Source organism: Trachurus japonicus, chromosome 3 (genome assembly GCF_045865225.1).
Source record: "Trachurus japonicus isolate A0001 chromosome 3, Traja_1.0".
NCBI lineage: Eukaryota > Metazoa > Chordata > Actinopteri > Carangiformes > Carangidae > Trachurus > Trachurus japonicus.
Genome location: NC_140909.1, coordinates 12233167 through 12258295, shown reverse-complemented (window position 1 = coordinate 12258295; position 25129 = coordinate 12233167). Strand labels below are relative to the sequence as shown.

General features: G+C 40.0%; 3 protein-coding genes across 4 annotated transcripts; all 3 read right to left on the bottom strand.

The window, feature by feature from the left end:
• Positions 1–104: 104 nt before the first annotated feature.
• vrk3 (VRK serine/threonine kinase 3) lies at positions 105–7952 on the bottom strand. Of its 2 annotated transcripts, none has more exons than XM_085762172.1 (15): positions 7729–7952; positions 7497–7628; positions 6623–6736; positions 6384–6509; positions 5074–5220; positions 4872–4927; positions 4683–4749; positions 4105–4189; positions 3365–3467; positions 3180–3272; positions 2977–3109; positions 2481–2598; positions 1467–1525; positions 1237–1373; positions 105–342 (listed from the first exon to the last, which is right to left on the bottom strand). In XM_085762172.1, the coding sequence occupies exons 1-14, from the start codon at positions 7946–7948 to the stop codon at positions 1237–1239; spliced, it is 1590 nt and encodes a 529-aa protein (XP_085618298.1). In that variant the 5' UTR covers positions 7949–7952; the 3' UTR covers positions 105–342. The 2 variants fall into 2 exon arrangements, with proteins under 2 accessions (XP_085618298.1, XP_085618305.1); XM_085762179.1 differs by having other exon boundaries at positions 7497–7601.
• Positions 7953–12441: 4489 nt separating this feature from the next.
• rab27a (RAB27A, member RAS oncogene family) lies at positions 12442–21872 on the bottom strand. The gene is made up of 6 exons (XM_085761986.1): positions 21671–21872; positions 16997–17165; positions 15318–15403; positions 15118–15221; positions 14618–14741; positions 12442–12664 (listed from the first exon to the last, which is right to left on the bottom strand). The coding sequence occupies exons 2-6, from the start codon at positions 17147–17149 to the stop codon at positions 12469–12471; spliced, it is 663 nt and encodes a 220-aa protein (XP_085618112.1). The 5' UTR covers positions 17150–17165; positions 21671–21872; the 3' UTR covers positions 12442–12468.
• Positions 21873–24375: 2503 nt separating this feature from the next.
• On the bottom strand, positions 24376–24783 carry pigbos1 (PIGB opposite strand 1). Its single transcript, XM_085773093.1, has one exon. It carries the CDS (start codon positions 24736–24738, stop codon positions 24577–24579), a length of 162 nt encoding a protein of 53 aa, XP_085629219.1. The 5' UTR covers positions 24739–24783; the 3' UTR covers positions 24376–24576.
• Positions 24784–25129: the final 346 nt, after the last annotated feature.

Genomic DNA, 25129 nt, shown 5'->3' with positions numbered 1-25129 from the left:
CAACAATAACAACTGACAAAGTGTCAACGTCGCACCAAAATCTGTACATCACAAAGTCAGGTTGAATCTCTCTCCCAGTCACTTTATGAAATGAAATACTGTAGTGCAAATTTTTTTTTTTACTAAGGAACGAACCACAACGTGAATGTTTAAAAACAGGATCCCAGTGAAAACACGTTAACACCACCTGACGGTCGACCGCACATAATGAACTCACTCACTCTGCTCAGTGCAATAGAAACATCACAGATAAACACACACACACAGCATGATAAAACAAGTTAAAAACAAAAAAAAACAGTCCAGTCCAACTCCCGACTGTCGTCTTCTTGTTCAACGGATCTGGAAAAAACAAAGACGGACATGTTTGACCACTGTTATAACTACAGACAACAAAGCACTAGGGATGTCATGATTATAGATTTATTTTCTTGGTAAGATTACGGTCAGAGAAATCACGGTATTATGATTATTATTATGCATCAATAAATTTCACAACACTATGAATCTGTAAAATCAAATATAGTCAAAATATTACATTACTAATTATTAAAGAAAAAAGTAAAGTCCGCACACCAGCAACAACTCCAGGGCAATATTACTTTACTTTTTTCTTATTATTTACTTTTTTGTCTGCCTTTTCTATAGTTTTTCATTACTAATTATTTACACAAAATATTTTAAGTATCTTTTAATATAGAACCAGTTATTAATCCCCCGGGGGAAGTGTTTGAAATATTCAAGTCATTAATTATCATCTATACCAAATGTTTAAGTTTATTTTAATCTTTTTTTTTAATTACAAATGACACGCTAACATTTAAATTCCTACAAATTCGGTGTTATGTTAAATAAATGGACCTGTATCTGTGCATTTTCCTTTACTTTGGCGCACATCTGCCGATATGGTTCTGACATTATCTTTTTTGGAAAGTGACGGCATTTAGGAATCTTTACAATCAATTAATTGTGCCGTTTAACACTGCGATTAATTGTAAAAACAAGTAATCGTGCCATCCCTACAAACTACTGTATATATCCATGAAAGAAGAGACTGTAATGTATTTGTGCTTTTATTGTTACTACGCATTGTTATTTAACACTTGGTACCAACACTCTTAGCTGAACCTCTAATCATGACAAAAGAAAACGATAATTAAACAATCTGCTGAGTCATTACTATTATTACCGAGTTACTAAGAAAGAACCAGAAGCTTCAAAGTTAAATGTTCTCACCTAAAAACTCAGCGGCTGCTCCAGCGACCCTCCCATCTGCACCAAGGCGGCGCGGAGTCCGGCCTTCAGCGCCGAGTAGTCGGGCTGCTCGCTGTACTGCAGAGCCATCGCTGCGGTCAGGTAGCTCTGAAATGCACCTACACACACACACACGGATAACAAACTGAATATCTGCCATGTATTCACACACACGACTGTTAAAGAGTTAAATGAGAAACATTTGAACTCACTAGAGACTTTTGTTTTCCCAAAGCAGTGAGTCATCAGAGCGGGGACGTCCTCCATGAACCTACGAGACATTTTGAGTATTTTTATTTTTTTTTGGATTGGATTGGATAATTACTGCATGGATGATTATGTTTCAGCTGGCAACAAGTTGTTCAACCCAAACTGATGCAGTCAGTAGCTTCTCATTTCTTAAAGAACCACGTCAGAAGACACATCCTGTGGTCGTGGAAAGATGTTAATCTGTTTCAGAAGGGTCAAACTATTGATATCAAGCAAATAAAACATCTAAGGAGATTGTTGAAATTACTACAATTGGGTTAAAAACTGTCCAACGCAACGCAAACTGGAAGGATAGTGGGGAACCATCATCTTCAAGGAAGAAATGTGGTTGGAACCCGCGAACACGTGACGTTTGGTGAAATCAAATCCTAAAAAAAACAAGATTGTTGTGACATTGCAGAAGCTTATCGAAGCGATCCCACAGTGAATGCGTGCCGTAATCAAAGTTAAAGGCCCAACGGAAATATTAGAGTGTGTGACTCTTTTTTTGGACTGGCAGCGTATAATCCAGCATCCAGACCTGCACATTCACCACGCTATGAGATAATAACGTAACGTTACGAGACGGAGTTGTTTTCGAGGTAAATTCATGCAAAATAGCTGATGTGTGTTCTTGTATGTGGCAGTTTTTCAGAAAGCAGTCTCTGCATTTGCCTCTAAAACAACTCCGTCTCATAGCGTGGTGAATGTGCAGGTCACAACTTGTCCATCAGAGCGTTGTGGAGTTGTTGGATTGTGTATTTGATGAGTTTGATCAGGGAAACCAAGAAATCCCATGAGTCTCCGTAGCGTAGCTCTGAGCAGCTCGCGGCTCTGCTCCGCCGTTCTAACAATAGCTTGCACTGACAATTAAAGGTAACGAACCTACTGCTATGACTATAGGGATTATGGCAATGGGCCAATTTGCCAAAATGTTGAACTATCCCTTTAAATGTGTGTGGCCCGAACTGTCTCACCTCTGTTTCTGAGCGGCCACCTGCTCCGGCTGAGTGTGGGCGGTCCACGGCAGCGCCCCCGTGTGCCAGCGCAGCATGCAGTAGCCCAGAGACTGCAGGTCGCTGCGTCGCGACGGCGCTGAAAAGCACAAACACACGTAGTCATAGTCGCATTTTACACTTTAAACCCTCACACACCAACACAACATGACACCAACATCAGCCGGTTTGCTTTGGTTTCTAGTTGTTAAACAAGTAAAATGTTGAATCTAGCAACACTAACTCAATCAGCTCTGTGAGAAAACATCTAATTTCGTGCGGCCCGACAGCTCTGCAGACAGATGGACCGTGGGAGGAACGCAGCTCCCCCCTCGCCGCGGGAGGAAAACTAAACCTGGCAGCGTTCGGCTCACGCTCTCTCGTAGTGAAACTGTGTCTATTCCCCCGACGCCGGGAGGAAGGAGGTCTTCATCTCTGTTTGTTTGAGGAGTCGGTGAAGCAGAGAAGTGACACACACCTGCTCCTTTATGTGCGTCCAGGCTGATGAACTCTGCGGTGCCCTCGTGTGGCGTCCTGCTGTCCTCGCGGTACTCCACATGTTGGCCTCCGGGACAGTACCTGAAGGCGTGGCAGTATCCTCCGAGATAGACCTGAATACGAGAAACGCGTTGTCAGTGTGTAAAACATATTTCCATCATGGACACATTACTGATTTCTCACCTGTGACGTCTGTCCTGGTTTGATGTAGATGTTTTCTGCGTTTATATCGGCGTGAACGTACTCGTTTGAGTGGATATACTGCAGGACGTCCAGCTGAGATTAGAGAGAAACATTAACAACGGGTTGTAAAACAATAAAAGTCTCAGATAAAACAAGTCTAACACAGACGGCGTGTGAACACTCACTAGTCTGCAGGCGAGCTGAAGGACAGCTTTCTCCGACAGACGATCGTCCTCTTCCTCGATGACCGACTGGAGCGACTGACCCATGTTGGGGAAAATCAAAAACCTGTGACAAAAAAAATAGAAGAAGGGTTACATCCAAAACCTCAAGTTAACGTAAAAACTTCTTTCATATGATGTGTAAATATAATAACAGGGTGTATACAGGAATCTTGAAGTTCATTTTAATAGCTTTTTAAGACTTTTTCAAGACCTTCTCAATATTTTTTAACACCTCACCGCAACTTCAAGCTGTAACCATTTACATCAGTGACACTTTTAACGTACTAACAGTTTTAGTTTGTGTTAAAGACTATAGACCACTATGATACAGCAGAATTCAAAATAGGCTGGGGTAATAAATCAAAGGCAAAGTTTATCAAAAAACAAAACAAAAAAACATTGCTCCACTCTAAAAACAAAACAAAAACAACAATCTTCTTTTCTTTTTTATGTACCGGTTCATCTTTGTTTTTTAATAAAATGAATAAATTCACACACTTTTACAATGTTTTTTAGGACTCAAACTCTTGGACAGCTAATTCAGAAAAAATACCTTCAAAATTTAAGACTTTATAAAGCTGTGAAAAGACTTTTTAATACTTTTTAAGGGTCTTAATTTTCCCAAAATTGATTTATCACCTTTTAATACTTTTCAAGACCCCGCGGATACCCTGAATAATATAGAAAGATTTCCTCCACACCTGTAGGACTCCGCATGGGGGCCAAAGCCGACACAAGAGGGAATACCCAGGAAATCCATCTTGTTTTGTTTGATCCACTTTTCCACTAGAGAGAGACGACAGGTGTTAACAGCAGGGTTATCACATCAGGCGCACGTGGAATAGAGATGGAGCGATTCCCTGCTCAATTTGTCTGTCTCAGTCCAGGGCATGTACTCTATGTATTGATCAATTCAGGCTTTAAAGGTCCAGTGTGTAATAATTGTCAAGGTTTATTGGCAAAATCTGAATATACTACCCATGAATATATTTGTATAAGTTTATAATCGCTATAAAATAAAATCTGTTTGGTTTTCGCAGCCTTGTGCTTTCCATTGAGTTGACAGTGTAATGAAAAGACAGACTCATCCACATCTTCCTGTGACTGTTGATCAGCATCAAACATAAATACTGACTCTATTTTAGCTTTAACAAACTTTACTTATCTCGTATTGTAATCAGCAGAAAGGTAGTGGACCAACAGAATATTTTCACCAGTTTGCCTGTTTTTTTAGTTTTTTGGAACCAGAACAAGAAATGAAAACAGAGGCGACGCTCACCAGATGCAGGTTTAGCGGCTCTCTGCAGGAAGTTCTGCTCGTTGAAAATCCTTCCATCTTTAGCTCCCTAAGAGGAAGAAAAACTTCAGCGGTCACACCCAGAGAAAAACCCAAGAGCTAAAAACATGACGCAATATCGATGATTCACTCTCTGCTGCAAGGAGACAAGAGCCCTGAGGCAGAACTCACCAGTTTGAGGATGTGATTCGACTCCTTGGAGCCGGATCGTGAAACTGTTTGTAAAACTGAAAAGTACAAAGCAATATCAGTCAATTATCATTCATTAATTTCGTAGGATTATATGGTTGGTAACGTCTAAATGGTTTTCATCACTTATAGTGACTGTACCTTCCAACACTTCCCCCGTTAGTCGTCATTCATCCAGTCTCACCTTCGTAAACGATGTCCGTCGTGCTCTGACTGAGCAGTTTCATCAGCTTCCACTTCTTGCCCGTCGTGTCCGTCACCTCCTCGCCCTCCTGCAGCGGCTCCACAGCAGGCGCATGCTTTGCCCTCTTGGCCTTGCTCTTTCCCGTCGCTGTGCAGTCATGCAAAACATTTCAAATTAATTACGTCAGGGGAAAAAGTTAAAACCACTACACGTGTAAAAACGATGTACAGAGTGTCTCTTGTTGTTTAAACTTATATCATTATGCCACAAGGTTGGTTACAAATGCTGCTTAACAGTTATTTTCATGTGCTGGATTTCAAGGAAGTCAAATTCATTAAGAATTCATTTAATTCACTCGGTTTCACAGCATGACATGACTGACTTTCTTTCTTTTTATGATATCATTAGTATCAGGTGTTTTACTTCTTAAAACCCCACTTTTACACACTTGCTTTTATGTGACTTTCATCATCATCATCATCATGATCTATTTTATCTCACAGTTTTACTCAGATGCTCTTTTTAGAGATTAGTTCAACTTTACACCTTCTGTTTTAACTCTTTTATCCCATCTTTTTCTTATCTCATTGTATCATCTTATCTATTTTTTATCATGTATACCCTCCTTTTTATTTATTCTATCTAATTAACTGCATCCTGCATATTAATTTGAATCCTCCTGGTCTCAACTTGTTGTTGGGTGACTTGTCTCAAGTTTCAAGGTTCAAGTTTCAATACTTTATTGCCATGTCAACAACGTTGTTGATTGGGATTTGTTTCAGTGGGCTTCACAACACTGACATAAAAACACAAACATACACCCAATACAATACATATGTTGTTTCGTGAAGCACTTTGTAACTTGTGTTTTTTAAAGGTGCTATACAAATAAAGTTATAATTATTATTGTAGAGGATAAGCCAATGCTTTAAGCCACTGAGGCATTTCAACAGGAAACATAACTGACGCTCTTACTTTACCATGAGGGATGGATGAAAAATCCACTTGATTTTTAGTTACGATGCACACAATTCATTTATTTCACACCTAACACTTTTAAAATGACACATCCGCACGGAGCACAATGCTGCACAGCGCAGGTCAAAAACTGTTATTCCTCCTCTGGTTGGAAAACACCGGCCTAGACACAAAGGTTAGGCTGACCTGCCAATCACAGTCTGACTCACTACACAAAACAATCAACATCATAATCTGCTCTTACAACTATTATTATTATTATGTAGCCTCCAAAAAGGCAGAACCGTGTGTGTGTGTGTGTAGCACATCTCGTGTTGTGTGATGCAGCTCACCTTTTAAAGGAGACCTGGAGGCCGGTGAGGAGACCGGAGACTGGCCGGCTTTAGCAGAGCCGTCTACCGTCGATTCCTCTGCTTTCCCGCGTGTAGACGGACTGGAGAGTTTTGACTTCCCCCCGACTACGCGTGGATCCAGCCACAATCAATAAAGGAATAAAGAAAAGTTTAATGTTTGAAGTTTTCATGGAGGCGAGAACAGATGTGGAACAGATTGTGTTTGTGTTTCGACTCACGAAGTCGAGGGCTTCTAACAACGGGAGACGCTGAAGTCTGTATAAGTGGCTGTATCTCTGGAGTGAGATTGAAAGTGACCGAGGGTTTTGGTTTCGACGTCTGGATCCCGATATCTGTCGATACAAGACACAGATTTCTTGTCAAAAATGGATGTATCACTTGTATTTCTTTATGTTTCATGTTAGATTGCTTTGGGTTTGTCTGTCTGTCCATCTGTACCGTTCTTGTGGACACAACATCTCAGTAACACCTTGACAGAGGTTCTTCATATTTGATACAAACATTTACTTGGAGATTCTGGTGACTGAAGGTCAAAGTCAGTGACCTCACAAGACATGGTTTTGTTCTTGTGAGAGCAATATCTCTACAACACCGTTCTTCAAATTTGGTGGAGACGCTCTCTTGGACTCAAGGACAAACTGAACACATTTTGGTCAAAGGTGAAGGTCAGTGTGACTTCAGAAAACACGTTTTAGCCACAACTCAACACCCAATCAGTGTTTGTGGTTTAAAGATCGCTGCCATTTTGGTAGATTGAAGCCAGTGTCATGAGCACATAAGCACTTTGTCAATCACTTTATGCTGCTGCATGTCTAATGTAGGCTATATACTCACTCTTCTTGTATCTCAGATTCACATCCAGTTTAATAGTCATTCTCATGCATTTGCACACATAAAAACCAGATAATGTTTCGTTTAAAAAAACAAAACAAAACAAAACAGGAGAATAAATAGGATACAAGGAAAGATTTACTAATATTAGTCAATAAATATGCTGAGAATCTATGCTTCGAAAGTGCATATGCTTCTAAAGTGGTTTATTAGAAAACCAATTTAACACTTTTAGGTAAAAACAAATAAAATGCTCATTACCTTGCTTGTTGTCTGCGACAGGATTAGTGGAGGGCACCACAGGTGGAGTGACCTCTAGAGTGACGAGGGACTTACGAGTCTTTCTCAGTGCAGGACGGGCCGTAACTGGAGTTGAGAGAATAGATGTAATGACTGTAGAAGGAGAAGATTCACATGTCCAACAATTTACACTTAAAAATAATCTATCGATAATACTAAGTAACTCCTAATACAATACTGCTGTGATATTTACCGCTGCTTTCTGCGGGCTCACTGGATGTGCTCGTGCCAAAAATTGTTTTAGCTGCTGATCCCACTACATCTTTTTTGGGCGGAGAGAGACTTAACGTGGCGACTGAGTTCGGAGCGGGAAGCTTCTCCCCACAGGAGGGACAAAACCTAAAATCAGGCTGCAGCTTTGTCCCACACTGGGGGCAGAAACGGAAAGACATTCTGCAGGAGTAAAGAAACATTTTAATAAACATTCATCCTCCTCAATGCCGTCTAGTCCACTGAAGGAATAGTTCACCGAAAACCTCATGCTGATGAATACTCCAGAGTAGTTTTTTATTTCTCAAAGTGCATCTGGAGACCAGGGTTCGTAGTCCAACGAAAACTTTATATGAGAGTAATAGCGCCCAACACTACACAAAAACCTTGTAATCTTCCTCCTTACTGCTTGTCCGCTGCAAACAGTCCTGTATAGTCCTGTTCAGAGCGCAATACAGGACTGTTTAGGCTGTAAAAATACCCTAAATGACGTGGTTTCGAGTAAACTCTGGACTAAATCCCTTCAGGACACTTGGATTGCAGCGGACGAGCAGTAAGGAGGAATATTACATGGATTTTGTGTAGTTTTATGGTCTTTTTGTGTGGGGTGCTATTACTCTCATATAGAGTTTTCGTTGGACTACGAACCCCCCTCCCGGGTCTCCAGATGCACTTTGAGGAATAAAAAACTAGTCCAGAGTATTCATCAGCATGAGGGTGAGTCAATAATGACTGAATTTCATTTTGGTGGACTATTCCTTTAATATTCAGTATAAATGACCAGAATTGATCCATGCAGTCACTGTGTGAATGTAACTATAACCATGAAAGAAAAAATAACAACTTTATATATAACCATATAAAATACTCTACTGGCAAAATGTACTTAAATTGTTGTAAGTAAAAGTATTAAGTGCAGAAAAACCTGTGACTACTGTGTATTCATTTACTGCGTTTATATATCAAGATGAAAGTGATCTTGTCGTTTATTTTCAATTTTAACACTGCACCTGGGTAGTTTCAGTATTGATCAATGAATGGCTGTTTTTCTTAATTTGAACTCCTCTGACCTCAAAATTAGTGGATCAATGAGAGGGTTTTTACATTAATAAACTACAGATGACTTTAATGATCACTGTGACAGCTGTCAATCAACCGTGTTACCGTGGTAACATTAAAAACAGCCTAGTTACTTATCTAAGTTACTACTACTAGACAGCTGCTTTCGAAAGAAACTTTAACCAGCTATGAACGGTACAAAGCAGAAGTGACAAGTAAAGGTGCTAAAGGTGTCTGTTTGTTTTTAGTTTACACACATTACATCATTTAAAAACGTTTAAAAGAAGCAACTTCATCCAAAGTTAACAGATTTATCGGTAGCTAATTTAGCTCGACATGGAAACTTTTGCAGGATAAAAAAATGTAGTTTTAGTGAGCTGGGCATTTGGCTCTAACTTAAACTGGCACGTGAGTACAGATATATACATGCATCGTGGTTATAAAGCATTTTAAAAGTTACTGAAAACAAACTGTGAGGTCCAGTTACCTTCCCCTGCTGCTGCTCCTCCGTCTGTTGTTTGGGTTCAATTTCCTTCTTCTTCTTCTTCCTCGTCGCCGGATACAGACTCCTGTCGTCGGAGCGGAGCGCCGCCGGTGCTGCCCCCCGCAGGACGGCGGGAGAACTGCAGCAGGTTTTTTTTTTCTTTTTTTTTTCTTTTCTCCACATTACTAGTTTAATTCAGCTCAGAAAAACTGAGACATTTCCATGAATGATGATGTGAGGAGGACAACAGTGATGATACTAAACATGGTACAAATGTATTGCAGATAAGGACATGAGTCTATAGACCAGAGCGGCTTTTTTATGCAAATGAGAATGACTGATGCATCCTGGGTAATTTAGGGGCAGCACCCGGCATTTTTACATTGCACTCAGTGGCTTTTTGTGTTTTGATGGAGCGTAGACTAACTAACAATCAATTTGAATGTTTAATTTTTTGTTTCTTTTGTAGCACTATGTCTCATAATTATTTTGACATCCTCTTTGAAACCCACCGCTCACGCTATCTTGAAAAATTACAATTAATTAATCTACCGGTATGCTCATTTAGCCTCCCACAGTGATCAATGATCCCACAAAGTTGCCAGAAATTTCTTACCCAGACATCTACACGTATTTGGTCGAATCACCGGGTAGGTTTTGGCTAAGTGTTGTCTGTAAATAGCCTGTTAATAGCCAACTTTTTGTTAGTTAGTTTGTCAAGCCAGTTAGGCTGAACTTTTCAATGGAGGGATGCCGGGCGCTGCCCCTAAATTACCCAGGATGCATCAGTCATTCTCATTTGCATAAAAAAGCCGCTCTGGTCTATCCCATAGGGACAACACAAAAAAATCAATTTACCTGTTAATGGTAGACAGCTGTAGTGTAGACAGATCCAGGGGGACCTAGAGAAATGTGGGTGACATATCTAAAAAAAAAAATTTTTTTGTTGTTTTTTTTAAAGGGATAGTTCAACATTTTGGCAAATTGGCCCATTTTCATAATCCCTCTAGTCATAGCAGTAGGTTTGTCTTCAGCAGTATCAAGCTCCTCTAATGTTTATTGTGGATCGATCCACAATAAACATTAGAGGAGCTTGATACAGTGTGCGGACCCAAAACGGTGAACTTTCCCTTTAAACAGAAAAAGACTCCAATGAGTATAGTGATTATGGAAATGGGCCAATTTGCCAAAATGTTGAACTATCCCTTTAAGTAAAAGCATGCAAATAAAATATTGTTGGATGTATATGATTTTGTATAATTCAGTGATGGTAACACAGATAATTTCCTGTGTTGTGGTGAGATGACAAACATATTTACAGTGATATAGCAGAATATTCTACAACAATAGAGTCTATAAATAGGACCTGATAACATCCGTACTCACGCACCAGCCTTTGTCAGCGTTTTCAGAACTGATTACATGTAAATAAGACACAGCTTCGGGGAATACATAAATAAAAATGTTTATTTTTGGACATAATTTACATACGGTTTTGCATTTGTAGCACAACTGAGATGTGACATATTTCAGTTTAGTCTTGGCTAATATGATCAAACTCTTCTTTCTTCAAATTTTTTTCATTTTTTACTTAAATTTGTGCACAGATATGGGGAGGAATAAAATAATAAATTTCACCTTTAAACAGAACAAGACAAACAATGTGTGCATGAAACTAGTAGCCACAATATAGATTGGACAAATACTCTCACAAGGCCACTCCAGTGTTTTATTAAGTGTAAATATTATGCATTTGTAAAATATGTGTTACACACTGATCTAAAGAGTTGAACATTAGGATATTAAATATATCCCATCCCAACTTTATTGCTTTACTTCCAAAACGTGCCAATACAAAATCTACTGAAATGAAAATCAACAGACTGGACAGGCTATTTAACATGGTCACATTGATTAATTAACCTGAAACAAACACTTCAACGATGGGATGAGGAATTCAATAAGGGAGAAATCCTCTTGTTTTTTGTTTTTTTTAAAACACATTTAAATACCTGGCACTTGCTGTTTGAAATAGCACCTCAGCTCATTTACCCTGAAAGTTATTGATTTACCGTATAATATTATTGTTTTCCAACATTAGCAGAGATCATCTTTGTTTCAAGCAGGGCGGCCGAAACTCCAACGTAATTGAACTTTCCACAAAAATAATGTTTTAGTCTTTGAACAGTAAAATCTGATCTAGAAATACATTTTGTTAAAAACAGTGAAAATATGCAAAAGAGTTACAGAAAGATTTTGACTTTGACATTTTTTTTTTAAACATACTGAGAGAAGATAAAATTCTACATAATCTGCAAATTTTTTTTTTTTTTTTTTTTTTTACAGCAGGATGAATTACCTGCATGGTTTACTGTTCAGTTTTAACTATTGCTATTTCAAACACATTTATTCCCCTTATAAAAACACTGATCATCCATTTTTGTAATTACTGGTAAACCTGGTGCTGCACATAATGAAGTGTACATTCAAGCCTGAGTGAGTACTGGTTTAGGAAATAAAATACAGTGTGTGTGTGTGTGTGTGGGTGTGTGTGTTTGTGTGTGTGGCACAGGTGAGGTGGCACTTTTCAGCTGCACATTCATCCGGTAGAGCATCAGTAGTTCACATGTGGTTACATAAAGTTTCCTAAAAACTACAATCACAAGCGCTTTCTCTCCACCAACAAACAGCGACTGCATGCATCACAGTCGCTGATCAACTGGCTGCAGAAAGACAAATAAAAGTGGCTTCTTTATTAATTTACAATAAGTGAATCTAAACTAACCTAGAAAAGTATTAACAGTATATTTATATAGCACATCTGGCAGGCGAGGCCAGCCAGCTTTTACCGCAACACGGAGCATAAAGTTTATACCTGAAAATATGATCAGCATACCTGGACATTTCATTTAGGCGCACTAAGAAATAAATATCCCATACTCACAATCAAAATCAATTAATCATTCAAAACACCCACGCTATCGATATCAATCCTCATGAAAATGTCCATATCAAAGGCGCTTAAATCTGGCAAATAATACAGCATGTCAATAAAATGTATGCAAGGTCTGTGAGGCCATGGACACAAATTAATGTTAAGTTGAACCTAACACAGAAACAAAATATAAACTCCCACTTTGTGAAACATTGAACTTGTTTTTTTTCCTATTTCATATCATCCTAACATGCACATTTGCTCCTCTCCGCGCTCTCGGACAAGTCTGGGTTGGCGGCTCCGTTAACTCGGACGGTGCCGTCGGGGATCCAGGACTTGTCGACGCATCGCTCCATCCTCTTCATGATGAGATCCAGCAGCACGTCCACGGCCTGGTTCACGTTGTGCCCGTTTGCTGCGCTCGTCTCAAAGTACGAGACTCTGGGGGACAGAAAGAAAAGGAGGAGCAGGTTATTAAGAGATGATGAAACAGTCTTCAAACGGTGAGGTGGAGTAATCCTACATTTTTCTGATTCAAAAGACCAAAAACTAACAACCTGAAATAGGACCTATACGTCTTTCAGTATTTTCTACACTCCCTACCCGGTCTATAAAAACATTTACAACTTCAGAGGAAGTAAATGGCTGTTGTATATCTTTAAGAAGGGCTCTGTGAAGTCCTAAAACAGAGACCACTAGTTTTTAGCAAACCTTTATGTTTGTATCACTGAATTGTTTGGAAACCATCTTTAACTGTGGATTAAAACGCAGGATGTTGCGGATGTTGCTCTTTTAGACTTTGAGATACTTTTTTAATCCAAAAGGAAATTCAAGTATCCACTTCCGCACATACATAATATAATATAATATAATATAATATAATATAATATAATATAATATAATATAATATAATATAATATAATATAATATAATATAATATAATGTAATATAATACAATATTATATAACATAACATAACAACATAACATAACATAACATAACATAACATAACATAACATAACATAACATAACATAACATAACATAACATAACATAACATAACATAACATAACATAACATAACATAACATAACATATAATTGCTCTGTGCCACTGGCTCCATTGTTAGTTTCAGTCTTTTCATGATATTTTTAGACATTTACGGGATAGTGTCTCAGTTCACTGCTTTGCCTGTGTCTGTGCAAATCTCGCGTGATTTGCACAGACACCCAGTTCACGGCTCCGCAAATCGCGCGAGATTCCGGCAGAGCAACACTGGGAGCTTCCGCTACAGACAACCTTAAAATATAGACTTATTTAATTTTTTATGGAACAATTTCTCATGTCGGGGCTTCAATACAAGAGGGACATTACAGACGAGCTGTGTGGAGGTATTTGGATGTTTTTTGGTGTGTCTTTTTGGACGAAGAAAAGTGAGCTCCGTTCGCAACCGTCATATGGACATGCAGTGCTGTGCTGAGCCCCGCTGTAACTCAGAGAAGGCACGGAGGACTCTGAAACTTCTCCCAACCCTTAGTCGACATGAGGGTGAGTAGATAATGAGTGAAATTTCAATTTTGAGTGAACTATCCCTTTAAGAAAAATACAGATTTCTATCAACTGTTGGGATCCGTTAGTTCGTCAAGTCTCTGTTGTTCGGGTTTTTTTTAGTCCAGTTCTCTGTCTGTGTCTCGTCACTTCCTGTTTTTATTCTAAAGTCTTTCTCTTACTCCTGTTTTCCTGTCCAGTTTCCTGCTCTTGTGATTGTGATTGTGATTGTGTTCTCCGCCCTGATGTGTTTCACCTGTTGTCCCCCCTTGTGTATATAAGTCGTGATCCCCCGCTTCCTTCTGCACCAGGTCGTCTTGTCGAGTGTTAGTCAGCGCTACAGCCATTGTATTTTCCTTATGAGTCTTTTCTGTAAATGACCTACTTCTGTGTTCCCGGTTTCCCTGAGTTTTTGCACCTCTGCCTGTTTGTTTGATCCTGATTTCCTGCTTTTGACCTTTTTCTGAATAAACGACCACTGATCTGAACTGAAAAAAACCATCAAACACTCATAGATTGCAATGATGATTACATTTTAAAACCGTTATAATGCAGACAAATTGAGCTATCTAGAGGTAGTTGACATGTTATTTTATCTAAACATCCTTATTTATATTCTTCTCCCGATGACATTTCAAACATCCACTACAATATGTGGTTTTAGTAAAGGTGTGTCTTAAGAGAGCAAGATATTTAAAAACGTGCACAAATATTTGCTTTTCGAGGAGGAGGACCAGTTTAGGGCTGACGTTCTCCCAACACAGACTTGGGCAAACAATGCAGCCACTGCCTCCTTGACAAATGTTTGAGGGAGAGGTTCATGTACAGATGGTTCAAACTGGGACATACCCGTATTTCTCCGCCAGCTCTCGGGCCTCGTCTTCGCTGACCGCTCTCTGGTCGCTCAGGTCGCATTTGTTGCCGCACAGAATGATGTCTGGGTTTTCGCAGTACGCGTGAATCTGTAATTGACCTGGAGGAGAAAGTCAGCGATGTCATTTATTTACATATTTATCACTGTCTACATGTCAAGTTGTCATTGATGCGTTACGTAGACGTGAAAAAAGAAATGTGAGCAGGGAAGAAACAGAGAAATAATTATTAACAAGTGGGAGATCATCCATTTAATCGCACAATATTTCATGTCTACAACAATAATTTAGTGTCAATTCTGCAAGTGCCAGACACAAAAAGTTTCAGTGCACATACAAGTAAAAGGAAATATAGTATTAGCATTAGTTTGTATTAATTCAATCATGAATCATCGGTTTTAATGGCTAAAAACGCCCACTTCACTCTGCATCATATACTATACTGTACTATACTGTACTTAACTGTACTATACTTACTCATCCAGTTTCTGACGTTGAGGAAACTTTGCTCGTTTGTGAGGTCAAACAGGAGGAGGAAGCCCATCGCGTCTCTGAAGAAAGCAGTCGTCAAACTCCGAAACCTGAAAAAAAAGTTATGGTAAATGCACTTAAAAACAAACAAACGAACAACTGAAAGAAGTTTCATGTTTCAGGAAGTTTCAGTAGCTAGAAGTTACCTCTCTTGTCCTGCAGTGTCCCACAGCTGCATGTGGATTTTCTGTGTTTTACCTGAGGATCCATCAGGACCTGTTGATTTGTAGACCTGAAGGACACAGAGACACGTGACGTTAAATGGATGTTTTTTACACTCAAACATCTCACAACCAGATTGAACCCTGCTTTTCCAGTTAAATAAATTATCCAAACAGGGTTTCTCAAAGTTTGTTGAGCAGTTTGTGGAGAAAAACCGAAGCCCGGCAGCTCTGGGTGCTGATCTAGTGTTGATGGTTCATTACTGGAAAGACTGAGTTCAACAGGTGAAGCTGAAAATCTTCATATCACAGAAAAACACAAATTAAACACAAATAAAAATCGATTTAATGGAAAACAAACCTCAAATTGTAAATGTGTATTTAAAGGAATAGCTCACCAAAAAAATTAAATTTTAGGACATTTTTACAGTCTAAACAGTCCTGTATTGCGCTCTCACGTTCATACGAGTGCGCCCCAGGCAAATTCAATACAGGGCTGTTTAGGCTGTAAAAATGTCCTAAATGACGTGGTTTCGAGTAAACTCTGGACTATTTCCCTTCAGGACACTTGGATTGCAGCGGACGAGCAGTATGGAGGAAGATTACAAGGTTTTTGTGTAGTTTTATGGCCCTTTTTGTGTCGGGCGCTATTGACTCTCATATAAGGATTTCATCGGACTACGAACCCCCCTCCCGGGTCTCCAGATGCACTTTGAGGAATAATGACTGAATTTCATTTTTTGGTGAACTATTCCTTTAATACATCTAGGTGTGAACCGTATGAATGGGGGAAAAAAAAAATATATTTGTAAAACTTTCAAAATCAATACCTACACACACACATACTGTATTCTACATTAAATCTCATCTATATCTTTACTCCTCTGAAAGTATGTCGAACACAGATCTTTCATTTCAGTGGTTTGAGAGGATTTAACGTGCCAGACTGTTTGAATCCGTGCAGCCGTGCATTACTGTGGTGTTTCATGGTGAGCTGGATGTCGGCTGCTTGCAGAAACATGTCTGTGATACTGAGGTTTCAGCCAAAAGTTAAGGAAGTGACGATATTAAAAGGCACCAGACTCGACTCCACATCTCATTTAGTGAAAAATATTGAGCCATAAACGACTATACTATAGGAGCCATTTGTGTATTTGTGAAGTTATCAAAAGCTTCTCTGTAATTCTGTGTCCTTATCTTTAAATATGAATCTATTATAACACATCATCGTAGAGAGATACTGCATAGTAACATACAATAATTGAACAAAACCGACTGTAAAACAATGATAAAACAATAACTCAGGCATTTTCCTGGAGCTGGAGGTCAGCAGCATAAAGAGAGAGGGAATATTGAGTAAATATGACGACTGTTCAGCTGTTTGCCAACTGTACGAAGTGTTTATTCTTAAGGAGTGTGCTGCCTGCTGCTGCGCACCAACATGAGTCATTATTACTCAGATTTCTGTTGCAACTTCCATCAGTGGTCTTTTGTTACACGAGTGTTACTTAATGGTGCTGCTGTGGGAATGTATCTAAGCTCCTAATACAGGCGGCCCATAAGTGCTCGTAGCTAGTCGATTTAAAACTCAAGGAAAATGTCAAATCCATCCAAGCCGTCTTGTGTGTGTGTGACGTTTTCTTTCCCAAACCGACTGAACTCACCACTCTCTTTTCTCTGAAGTCGATCCCGACTGTAGTGATGAACTTGGAGTTAAACTTTCCATCCGTGTACTGGTAGAGGAAGCTCGTCTTTCCCACGCCAGAATCACCGAGGGCTAGGAACTTGATGAGGTAATCGTACTCCCCATCAGACATAGTGAGTCCTTAATTTCTGAAAAAACAAAAACAAAACAGTTCAGTCGTCCAACCATCACACTATTAAAGAGGGAAGTTGATGTGTTAAATCTTTAGATTCCCACATGACATCATGGCAGCCTACACCTTAACATGAACACAACATGACAAATTAAAAATAGGTTAATAAATAACAATGTATAAGGTGCTTAAATAAGTTAATTTATAATCTAATGGACCTCATGAAAGTTTGTAAATGAGTACATTCAGGTTTAGTTTGGCATTTTCTACATTTTTCTACAAGTAACAGAGGAAACAGCCTCAGATTCATGTGCATTAAGCTCACACACACTGTGTCATTTGACGTTCAGTTGCAACCGGCAGTGGGAATAAATACTGTGCAACATCTTTTACACACGACTGCAGTGTTACGCAAGACTTCAGGATGTAGATTTGTACAAGTGATCGTACTGGTTTGTCTCTCTGACGCAGTAACAGGAAGCACTTTAAATTCCTGTCTCTCTCCAGCTTCGACAGAAATTACCCACGCAGACAACACAACACATACAGTACGTTGTTGTTCTCTTATTATCACCACTCATCGTTTATCATCTCTCCTCACAGTGAAGCTTTATTTTTAAAGTGTGTTCAAAGCAGATCTTCTATCATCATAATGAGAAGCCCGTCATCTACTGGGTGTAACGTCCTCGTTTGTGATGGGAGACTAATTTCAGTCAAAACAATCAGGAGAACGTGTGGACGTATCATATGACCGCTGCATAGGAAAGTTTTCTGACAAGTCCTGCATTCTTTCAGCGTAACAAGCCCTGAACCTTTCATCTGGAAACATAAGCAGCTTAAGGTCTTGTGCAAAATCAGGATCCACAATAAATGCACTGGGATGGAAACTTTTTTTTTTTTTCCCCAACCACTGAGCACCGAACTAAGAAATCCACCTGCTGTGACGGAGGAAGACGAACTATCCCTTTAAAAAGACAAAGGTGTTTGTGTCAGAGCTGCTGGATCAAGATCTGACTGATGAGTTTGGTCATTAAGGAAGACGTTCAATCATTATCCAGAGACTCCAGACTAATACATTTGTTTTGTTTTGAATTCATGACTTGATTTTAAACCACTGTATTTTCAGTCTTGTTACAGGTTATTTCTGAACTTATCATGTGTCTTAATTTAGGTGTGGCCTACTAGGTAGCTGCATGTTCACTATAAATAGTTTGCGTCAGACTCAGCGCCGACAGCCGCAGCAGAACTGTAAACATACAGTGTAAAACTACTAAGCAGCTTTATGTTGGTCAGTGAACACCTCGTTCCTCAGACCACATCATGCATGTGTCTTTAAAACCGACACGTGAGCAGCAAAAATAAAAAAAACTCTTCTCCTGCCACTTTTCATCTTTCATCACAGCTCTGCTCTGATCTTCCACTGGGCCGATCCATCCCTAAACTAAAAACCACAGCTGTCTAACGCAACAGTCCTGCAGAAACTCCCACACGAAAGTTCAGTTTTGTTGATGCTGTTTTAGAAAGCTGGTCATGATCACTGAGCTGAACTGGCCTGTGTTTGTAAAAAAAGTTTGTCCACTACATTCATATCAACAAGGACAAACGTCCTAAATGACCATGAGGTTGAATCAACACTTGTCTGAACTGGTTCCAGTAAAAAAAATGATGGAGGAAGCAGGACTGTTTACTTAAACTGGACTTTTTTTTAAAGCTGTATGCACCAAATAAATTGCCCCCCGAGACCTCGAGTTCACTGCTGCCTCTTTAATGAGCAAAAAACATGAAAGTGAAAAGTGTCTCTTCATATATTATCGACATTTAAAAAACCCTTGCAAAACAACTTGAGTCACTAAATGGTGAGTGGTTCAGTAAAAAACAGGTCACAGAAATGACACAGTGAAACAAAACCACAGCCGGAGATATAGATTATGTCTGCAAATTTCTGTCGTCGACCATTATCTGATTAATCAGATGAGTCGTTATAAAGATCCTGTTGAAAACATGAAATAACAAGAACACACGTTGGAGAAGATTATAATTAAAAGGAAATAAATGCTTATGCATTGTAAGGTGTGTCAATACATGGATCCGGGCTAAAATCTAAAAATGGTTTTGGCCATTTTCTAATGAAACTGCGCTTCGTCTTATCACGGCTGTAAAAAGGAAGTGAGTTAGTATGATGAGTTTGATCTTGACCAGTGTTGTGTAAGGCAAGAAAAGAGTGCACAATCAGGAAAACAGCATTGTCCTAATTACTCCCTTACACAAACCTTTACGAAACAACAGCAGCATCCCTCCTCGACAGCAAATAAACATACGCATTAACATAATGCTGCTGATTTAATGTAGGATAAGATCTGATAATGAAGGAAACCGTCAGACGTCAGACATCAAAGCCATAACCTCTCACAGCGGCACCGATGTCCTGCCAATTAAAACATAATAAATTAACTTTCCTCAGTGAGTTTACTGCCTTTGAAATCATTAAAGTTAACCTAATTTATAGCTAGGAGGGAAATAAAGTAAACAGTCTCACGTTTCTCTCACCTTTTTCAGATTAAAGTTCCTGATAAAACAGTAACTGTCCTTCAGAGGAAAAGGCCTCACGAGCAGCACCGACACCGTCACCGATTGATTCAAGTGACTGGTTGTAACACTGTGGCTCATCAGTGTCAAATCCAAACTTAAACTGTAATGGTGTCATTGGTCATACATCCGACTATTACAGATACTTTTTAATGGAAGTAGACGTAGACTTAATACAATTTAGCCATTAAGTCAATGAAACATCAAACTAGTAGTAGTATTAGTATCAATAGGTCAGTGTTAGTGCCAATAATCAATGGATATGGTTGAGTAAAGCTGTTACCAACTGTGAGAAACCAAAAAGCTGCAGTGGGTATGTACTTTCTTCTTTTATATGGCACATTTTACTAAAAAATTGTATGTGCATCTCAAACATGACCACAAACTATAATAACTAACAGATACAAAATGTGGAGAAAGTGTGAGAAACAACAGGGATTAGTAGATTCCCAAAATGCACTTTGGTCCCAGGAGGGTCAATCTGTGCGCATCCTAATTAGGACTAAGACTTAAAGGTTTAACAGTTCATCAAAAATAAAATGTGTCATCTCAGGACAAGCTTGACTGTAAACACTGACCAGTGTTAACTTTACATTATAATTTAATGAACTGAAATCTATATTAAATCTATATATCAGCTCTACACTTGTTGGACTGTCGTTATCACATGGCTCTTATGAATTTAATTGGTTTTTGGTTCCACTTGGTTTGGCTAAGCTATCATTAATGTTTTTTTTTGTTTCTTTACATTATTTTATGTTTTGTTGTCCGTCTGTAACTAACTGCTGCTCTTGCCTTTCTTGGTAAAGCCATTCAGGCAAAAACCCAACAACAACAGATGTTTAATCTCGGTGACTTTCACATTTTAAATAAAGTTTGAGGGAAGTTGATAGCTGCTGCTGCTGCTGCTGGTATTTTCTCATGCAGTGGGAGTGCACCTACAGTAGTAGCTGTGTTTGCCTGCCTCCGGGTCATATAATAATACTACTACTACTACCACCCATGTAGAGTCGACCATGTAGCAAACAAAAAAGTGCTTTAATCATTTGTCAGGGAGAAGTGGGAGACCCACCCTGCATTGGCAGCCGTCCAACAGAGGCCGGCACCTCCTTGGGAGACATCCAGATATGGACATGACATAAAACTAAAGTATTAACTTCTTATCATTAAAAAAAATAAAGGATGATGGTGTATAGAATAAAAAGTAAAGTGGCTGCCAGAGCTGTCAGTCAACTATCTAGTCATTAAAATACCTTGGGGGTATTTATCTCCACCAGTCAGGGCAGCAGCAGCAGCAGCAGCAGCAGCAGCAGCAGCAATGAGGAGCAGTTTTATTTAACTCATTATTACCATGCTGAAAAAACACAAATAAACTGTCAAATCGATTAACTGAAACAAACAAGACACTTGTAATGACCCTCAGCTGGTCCCTCATGTGGCTGTCACTGCTGGTCTGGTCTGGTGACCTCTCAGACAACAGATAATCACCTTTATAATTAGGCCTAACTTTTAATCTACTTCCTTTTTTTCCCCTGTTTTAACTTAATAAGAAGAGTAGGATGTGGATACCAACTTTATCAGACACCCTGGGAACAAACGTGCCTCAGCAGCAGCAGCAGCAGCAGCAGCGCAGTGACACATGTTAGGGAGAAGCGGAGCTAACAGACCGGAGGGGGGGCAGGTGGACAGAATGTTTCCCCGGCTCGGAGGCTCTAAGAGCGGCTAGAGGAGGCAGGTGGGGTCGGTGTGTGGTGGTGGTGGTGCCATCTGTTATTGAATTATTACACCGATGAGGAGGAGGAAGGAGGAAGGAAAAGTTTCTCCTCCTGACAGATGCTACACTGCACAGCCTGAGTTTTTTTTTTTTTTTTTTTTTTTTTTCTCTACTTCGACTGACATTTCCTGAAAACACAGCAGCGCACAGCTCGTACTCACCGGCCCCGGGGCGTAGCTGCCTGAGCTCGGGTGTCGTGTCGTTAGAAAAGTCGGTGGTGTTGAAGAAGGAGAAGAAGGAGGAGGAGGAGAATAAAGTGACCGCGGCTGGAGACTTTAACCGAGGCGGATAAACGAGCACTTTACTTTCCCATCAGTCGACATGAGAGCAGCAGCAGCAGCAGCAGCAGCAGCTTCATCCACAGCAGCAGCAACTCTGACTTCTCTCCACTTGTCTGAACACCACCTTAACTTTTTTCCGCGGCTGACGTGTGTTTGAGAAACAGCTCCTCCCCACGGAGGGATCACTCACAGCCGGGGAGCTGCGGGGGAAACGGGCGGTGCAGCTGCTCTGACATCCAGACCAGACCAGACCAGACCAGAGCTGCTGCGGCTCCTCCACCTCCACAACACTTAAAGTCACTTTACTGAAATTACTGTAAACTCAGATCTCCTCATCCTACTCTTATACATTTCAGCCGATTACTCTGACAATAATTTGTAGCCTAGTGTGATACTCAGATAGGTAGCTACACCCACTGAACATAGGCTACATTCATATTTCAGTAGGCCTATCTACCCACAACAAAACTTTAACTACAGTCTATATAGCAGTAGCCTACCAGTGGCGTGCACAGACTTTTTGAAGGGCAGGGGCGATTGGGAAAAAAAGGGCAGATATAGGCGTCCTCGCCACTGAAGAGGGCACTTTAGCACACGTTTTGGCTCCAAGAGGGCACTTTAGCACACGTTTTGGCTCCAAGAGGGCACTTTAGCACGCGTTTTGGCTTTAATGGGAACTTTAGCACACGTTTTGGCTCCTAGAGGGCACTTTAGCACACGTTTTGGCTCCTAGAGGGAACTTTAGCACACGTTTTGGCCCCCATGAGGTCACTTTAGCATGCATTTTGGCTCCAAGAGGGCACTTTAGCACGCGTTTTGGCTTTAATGGGAACTTTAGCACACGTTTTGGCTCCTAGAGGGCACTTAAGCACACGTTTTGGCCCCCATGAGGTCACTTTAGCATGCATTTTGGCTCCAAGAGGGCACTTTAGCACGCGTTTTGGCTTTAATGGGAACTTTAGCACACGTTTTGGCTCCTAGAGGGCACTTTAGCACACGTTTTGGCTCCTAGAGGGCACTTTAGCACACGTTTTGGCCCCCATGAGGTCACTTTAGCACACGTTTTGGCTTCCAAGAGGGCACTTTAGCACACGTTTTGGCTTTAATGGGAACTTTAGCACACGTTTTGGCTCCTAGAGGGCACTTTAGCATACGTTTTGGCTTCTAGAGGGCACTTTAGCACACGTTTTGGCTCCTAGAGGGCACTTTAGCACACGTTTTGGCCCCCATGAGGTCACTTTAGCATGCATTTTGGCTTCCAAGAGGGCACTTTAGCACACGTTTTCGCCCCATGAGGTCACTTTAGGACGCGTTTTGGCTTCCAAGAGGGCACTTTAAGGCGTGTTTTGGCTCCCGGGGGCACTTTAGGGGGGGCGACTGCCCCCCTTGCCCCCCCCCCCCCCCAGTGCACGCCACTGCTCTATACCCACTACAACAAATTAGACTTCACCACTGCTTCAGCCTAAATAAAATAGCCTATCATTGATCTGTGAATTTGAACAGCTCATCTCAGATATTTATTTATTTATGTTTTATTCGTTTTCTTTTAGTAACATATACACATACTGTATGTGCCAGTTGGGCACGAAACATACAACATAACATAACATGACATGACATGACATTACAAAGGGGGAGAATTTGGGCATTAAGTAAAACAGCAGAGTCAATAGACATAAAAATATGAAGATATAGATATTTCTTTATTTTTGCTTTGATTAGTATTTGATTTTTATTCCCTCCCCCTCGCCTTTCTTCCAAGGGTTGGGCTCATTTCTGGTTGGCTATTACATGAACTACCACTGCGGCCTCCCATATGCAAATGTATTAGCCTACATGGGCACATATTGAATTTTCATATATTGAATAGAAAACACCTATCAGATGTTTCATTTTTCCATATTGACAAGTGTCTTGCTCACTATGTTTACATATAAGGTTTCTTACACTTTGCCACACTGGTCATATTTTTCCTTTTTACCTTATCTCTAAGTTTTCAACAGGAAACACTGACATGTAATAATGTGTAGCCATCACTGTTTCATTTCAGGCTGTATCAAATGTATGAAGCCAGAATGAGCAGCTATGTAACTATTATTTAATAATTGGCAGCCAAGTGTGTGTGTGTGAGTTCCCACACCCAGAACGGATCCAGACAGTTTGACAACATAGTCGAGCAGGAATATGAACAAACAAGCAGCCAAAGTAATCTACATAGCTATTTTCTTGCTTGTCTGAACCACGGTCTGTGTTCAGATGTGATTAGATGTGAATTAACGCCTGTGGGGAAGAAGTATTGTGACGAGCCAGTCAGCTGAAATACTTCCAGGTTCATACTCTGGTTTGAACATGGTAGTGAATAAGTCTATAGAGGCCACACTATCATGGTTTATGAGCACTTTCGTCATGTTCGGAAATAGATTTAAACTCAGATCTATATTAGGACTCATTTTGGTTCAAAAAGCCAAAGTTCAACAACATTTATTCATGTCAAAAACCCAGGGTGAGTTTTGTCTTAGTGCATGTGCCTGCATTACTACGGCCCAGAAACCCATAAAAACAAGCAGCGTGCCATGATAAACAGATGACAAGGCAAACAACCTAATATTTTATTCTGTACATTCACAACCACACAGATTACTCCAAGGAAACATGGATTCATCCATATTGGTCTTGTCCTTGTTTGGCCTCCAGCTTTGACAGTGCAGCAGCATCTCGCTGACTCAGTCCCTCTGGTTTCTGTCCGTGAAGTGTTTTTGTGGGAGGGATGAATTCCTACTCTTCTTTCAGTCTGTTTCATCCTGTTTTTTTGGCACGTCCTGCTGGTCTTGCTGTCCTGAGGTCTTGGGAACTGGCTCAAAATAAGGTCTGTAGATATAAATACCACCAAAGACTCCGAGCAGCGTGGCAAAGGCCATCTGTGTGAAAGGCACTCTCCGTCGAAACATGGCTTCTTTTAATAAGGAGTCCCAATCTTGAGAGATAAGACGACCCTAAAAGAAGAAGAAATAGGCTAAGTGGTGTTATCCAAGACACACTCAATTATTTTTGTACAATTTTACAGTTTTCAGACTTTATTTTCTTTCTTTACTCGTGTTCTTACAAAAGCGACTAAATTCAATCCACAATTTAATCCACAAAGTCACTTTTCATAGCTCCATCTACAAAATCTTTCCATATTCTGCCACGGCAAAAGAAACTAGTGCTTTATTACTAGTTTTTTATTACAATTAGGCCAAATTTCTCAATATCACTAGGCCATAATTGGTTTGTCTTTCTCTTTCTCTTGTTTTTTCTGCCCCTGAAATATGTAGAGTTGCTGTTTTGGCTGCAGCAAAG

Coding starts and splice junctions, on each gene's coding strand:
- vrk3 (XM_085762172.1), bottom strand. CDS start 7,948: ATGTTTCTTTACTCCTGCAGAATGTCTTTCCGTTTCTGCCCCCAGTGT. Junction 7,629..7,728: donor TGAGCCCGCAGAAAGCAGCG/GTAAATATCACA, acceptor CTCCTTCTACAG/TCATTACATCTATTCTCTCA. Junction 6,737..7,496: donor TGTCGCAGACAACAAGCAAG/GTAATGAGCATT, acceptor TTGTATCGACAG/ATATCGGGATCCAGACGTCG.
- rab27a (XM_085761986.1), bottom strand. CDS start 17,149: ATGTCTGATGGGGAGTACGATTACCTCATCAAGTTCCTAGCCCTCGGT. Junction 15,404..16,996: donor ACTTCAGAGAAAAGAGAGTG/GTGAGTTCAGTC, acceptor TGTGTCCTTCAG/GTCTACAAATCAACAGGTCC. Junction 12,665..14,617: donor GAGCTGGCGGAGAAATACGG/GTATGTCCCAGT, acceptor TCTGTCCCCCAG/AGTCTCGTACTTTGAGACGA.
- pigbos1 (XM_085773093.1), bottom strand. CDS start 24,738: ATGTTTCGACGGAGAGTGCCTTTCACACAGATGGCCTTTGCCACGCTG.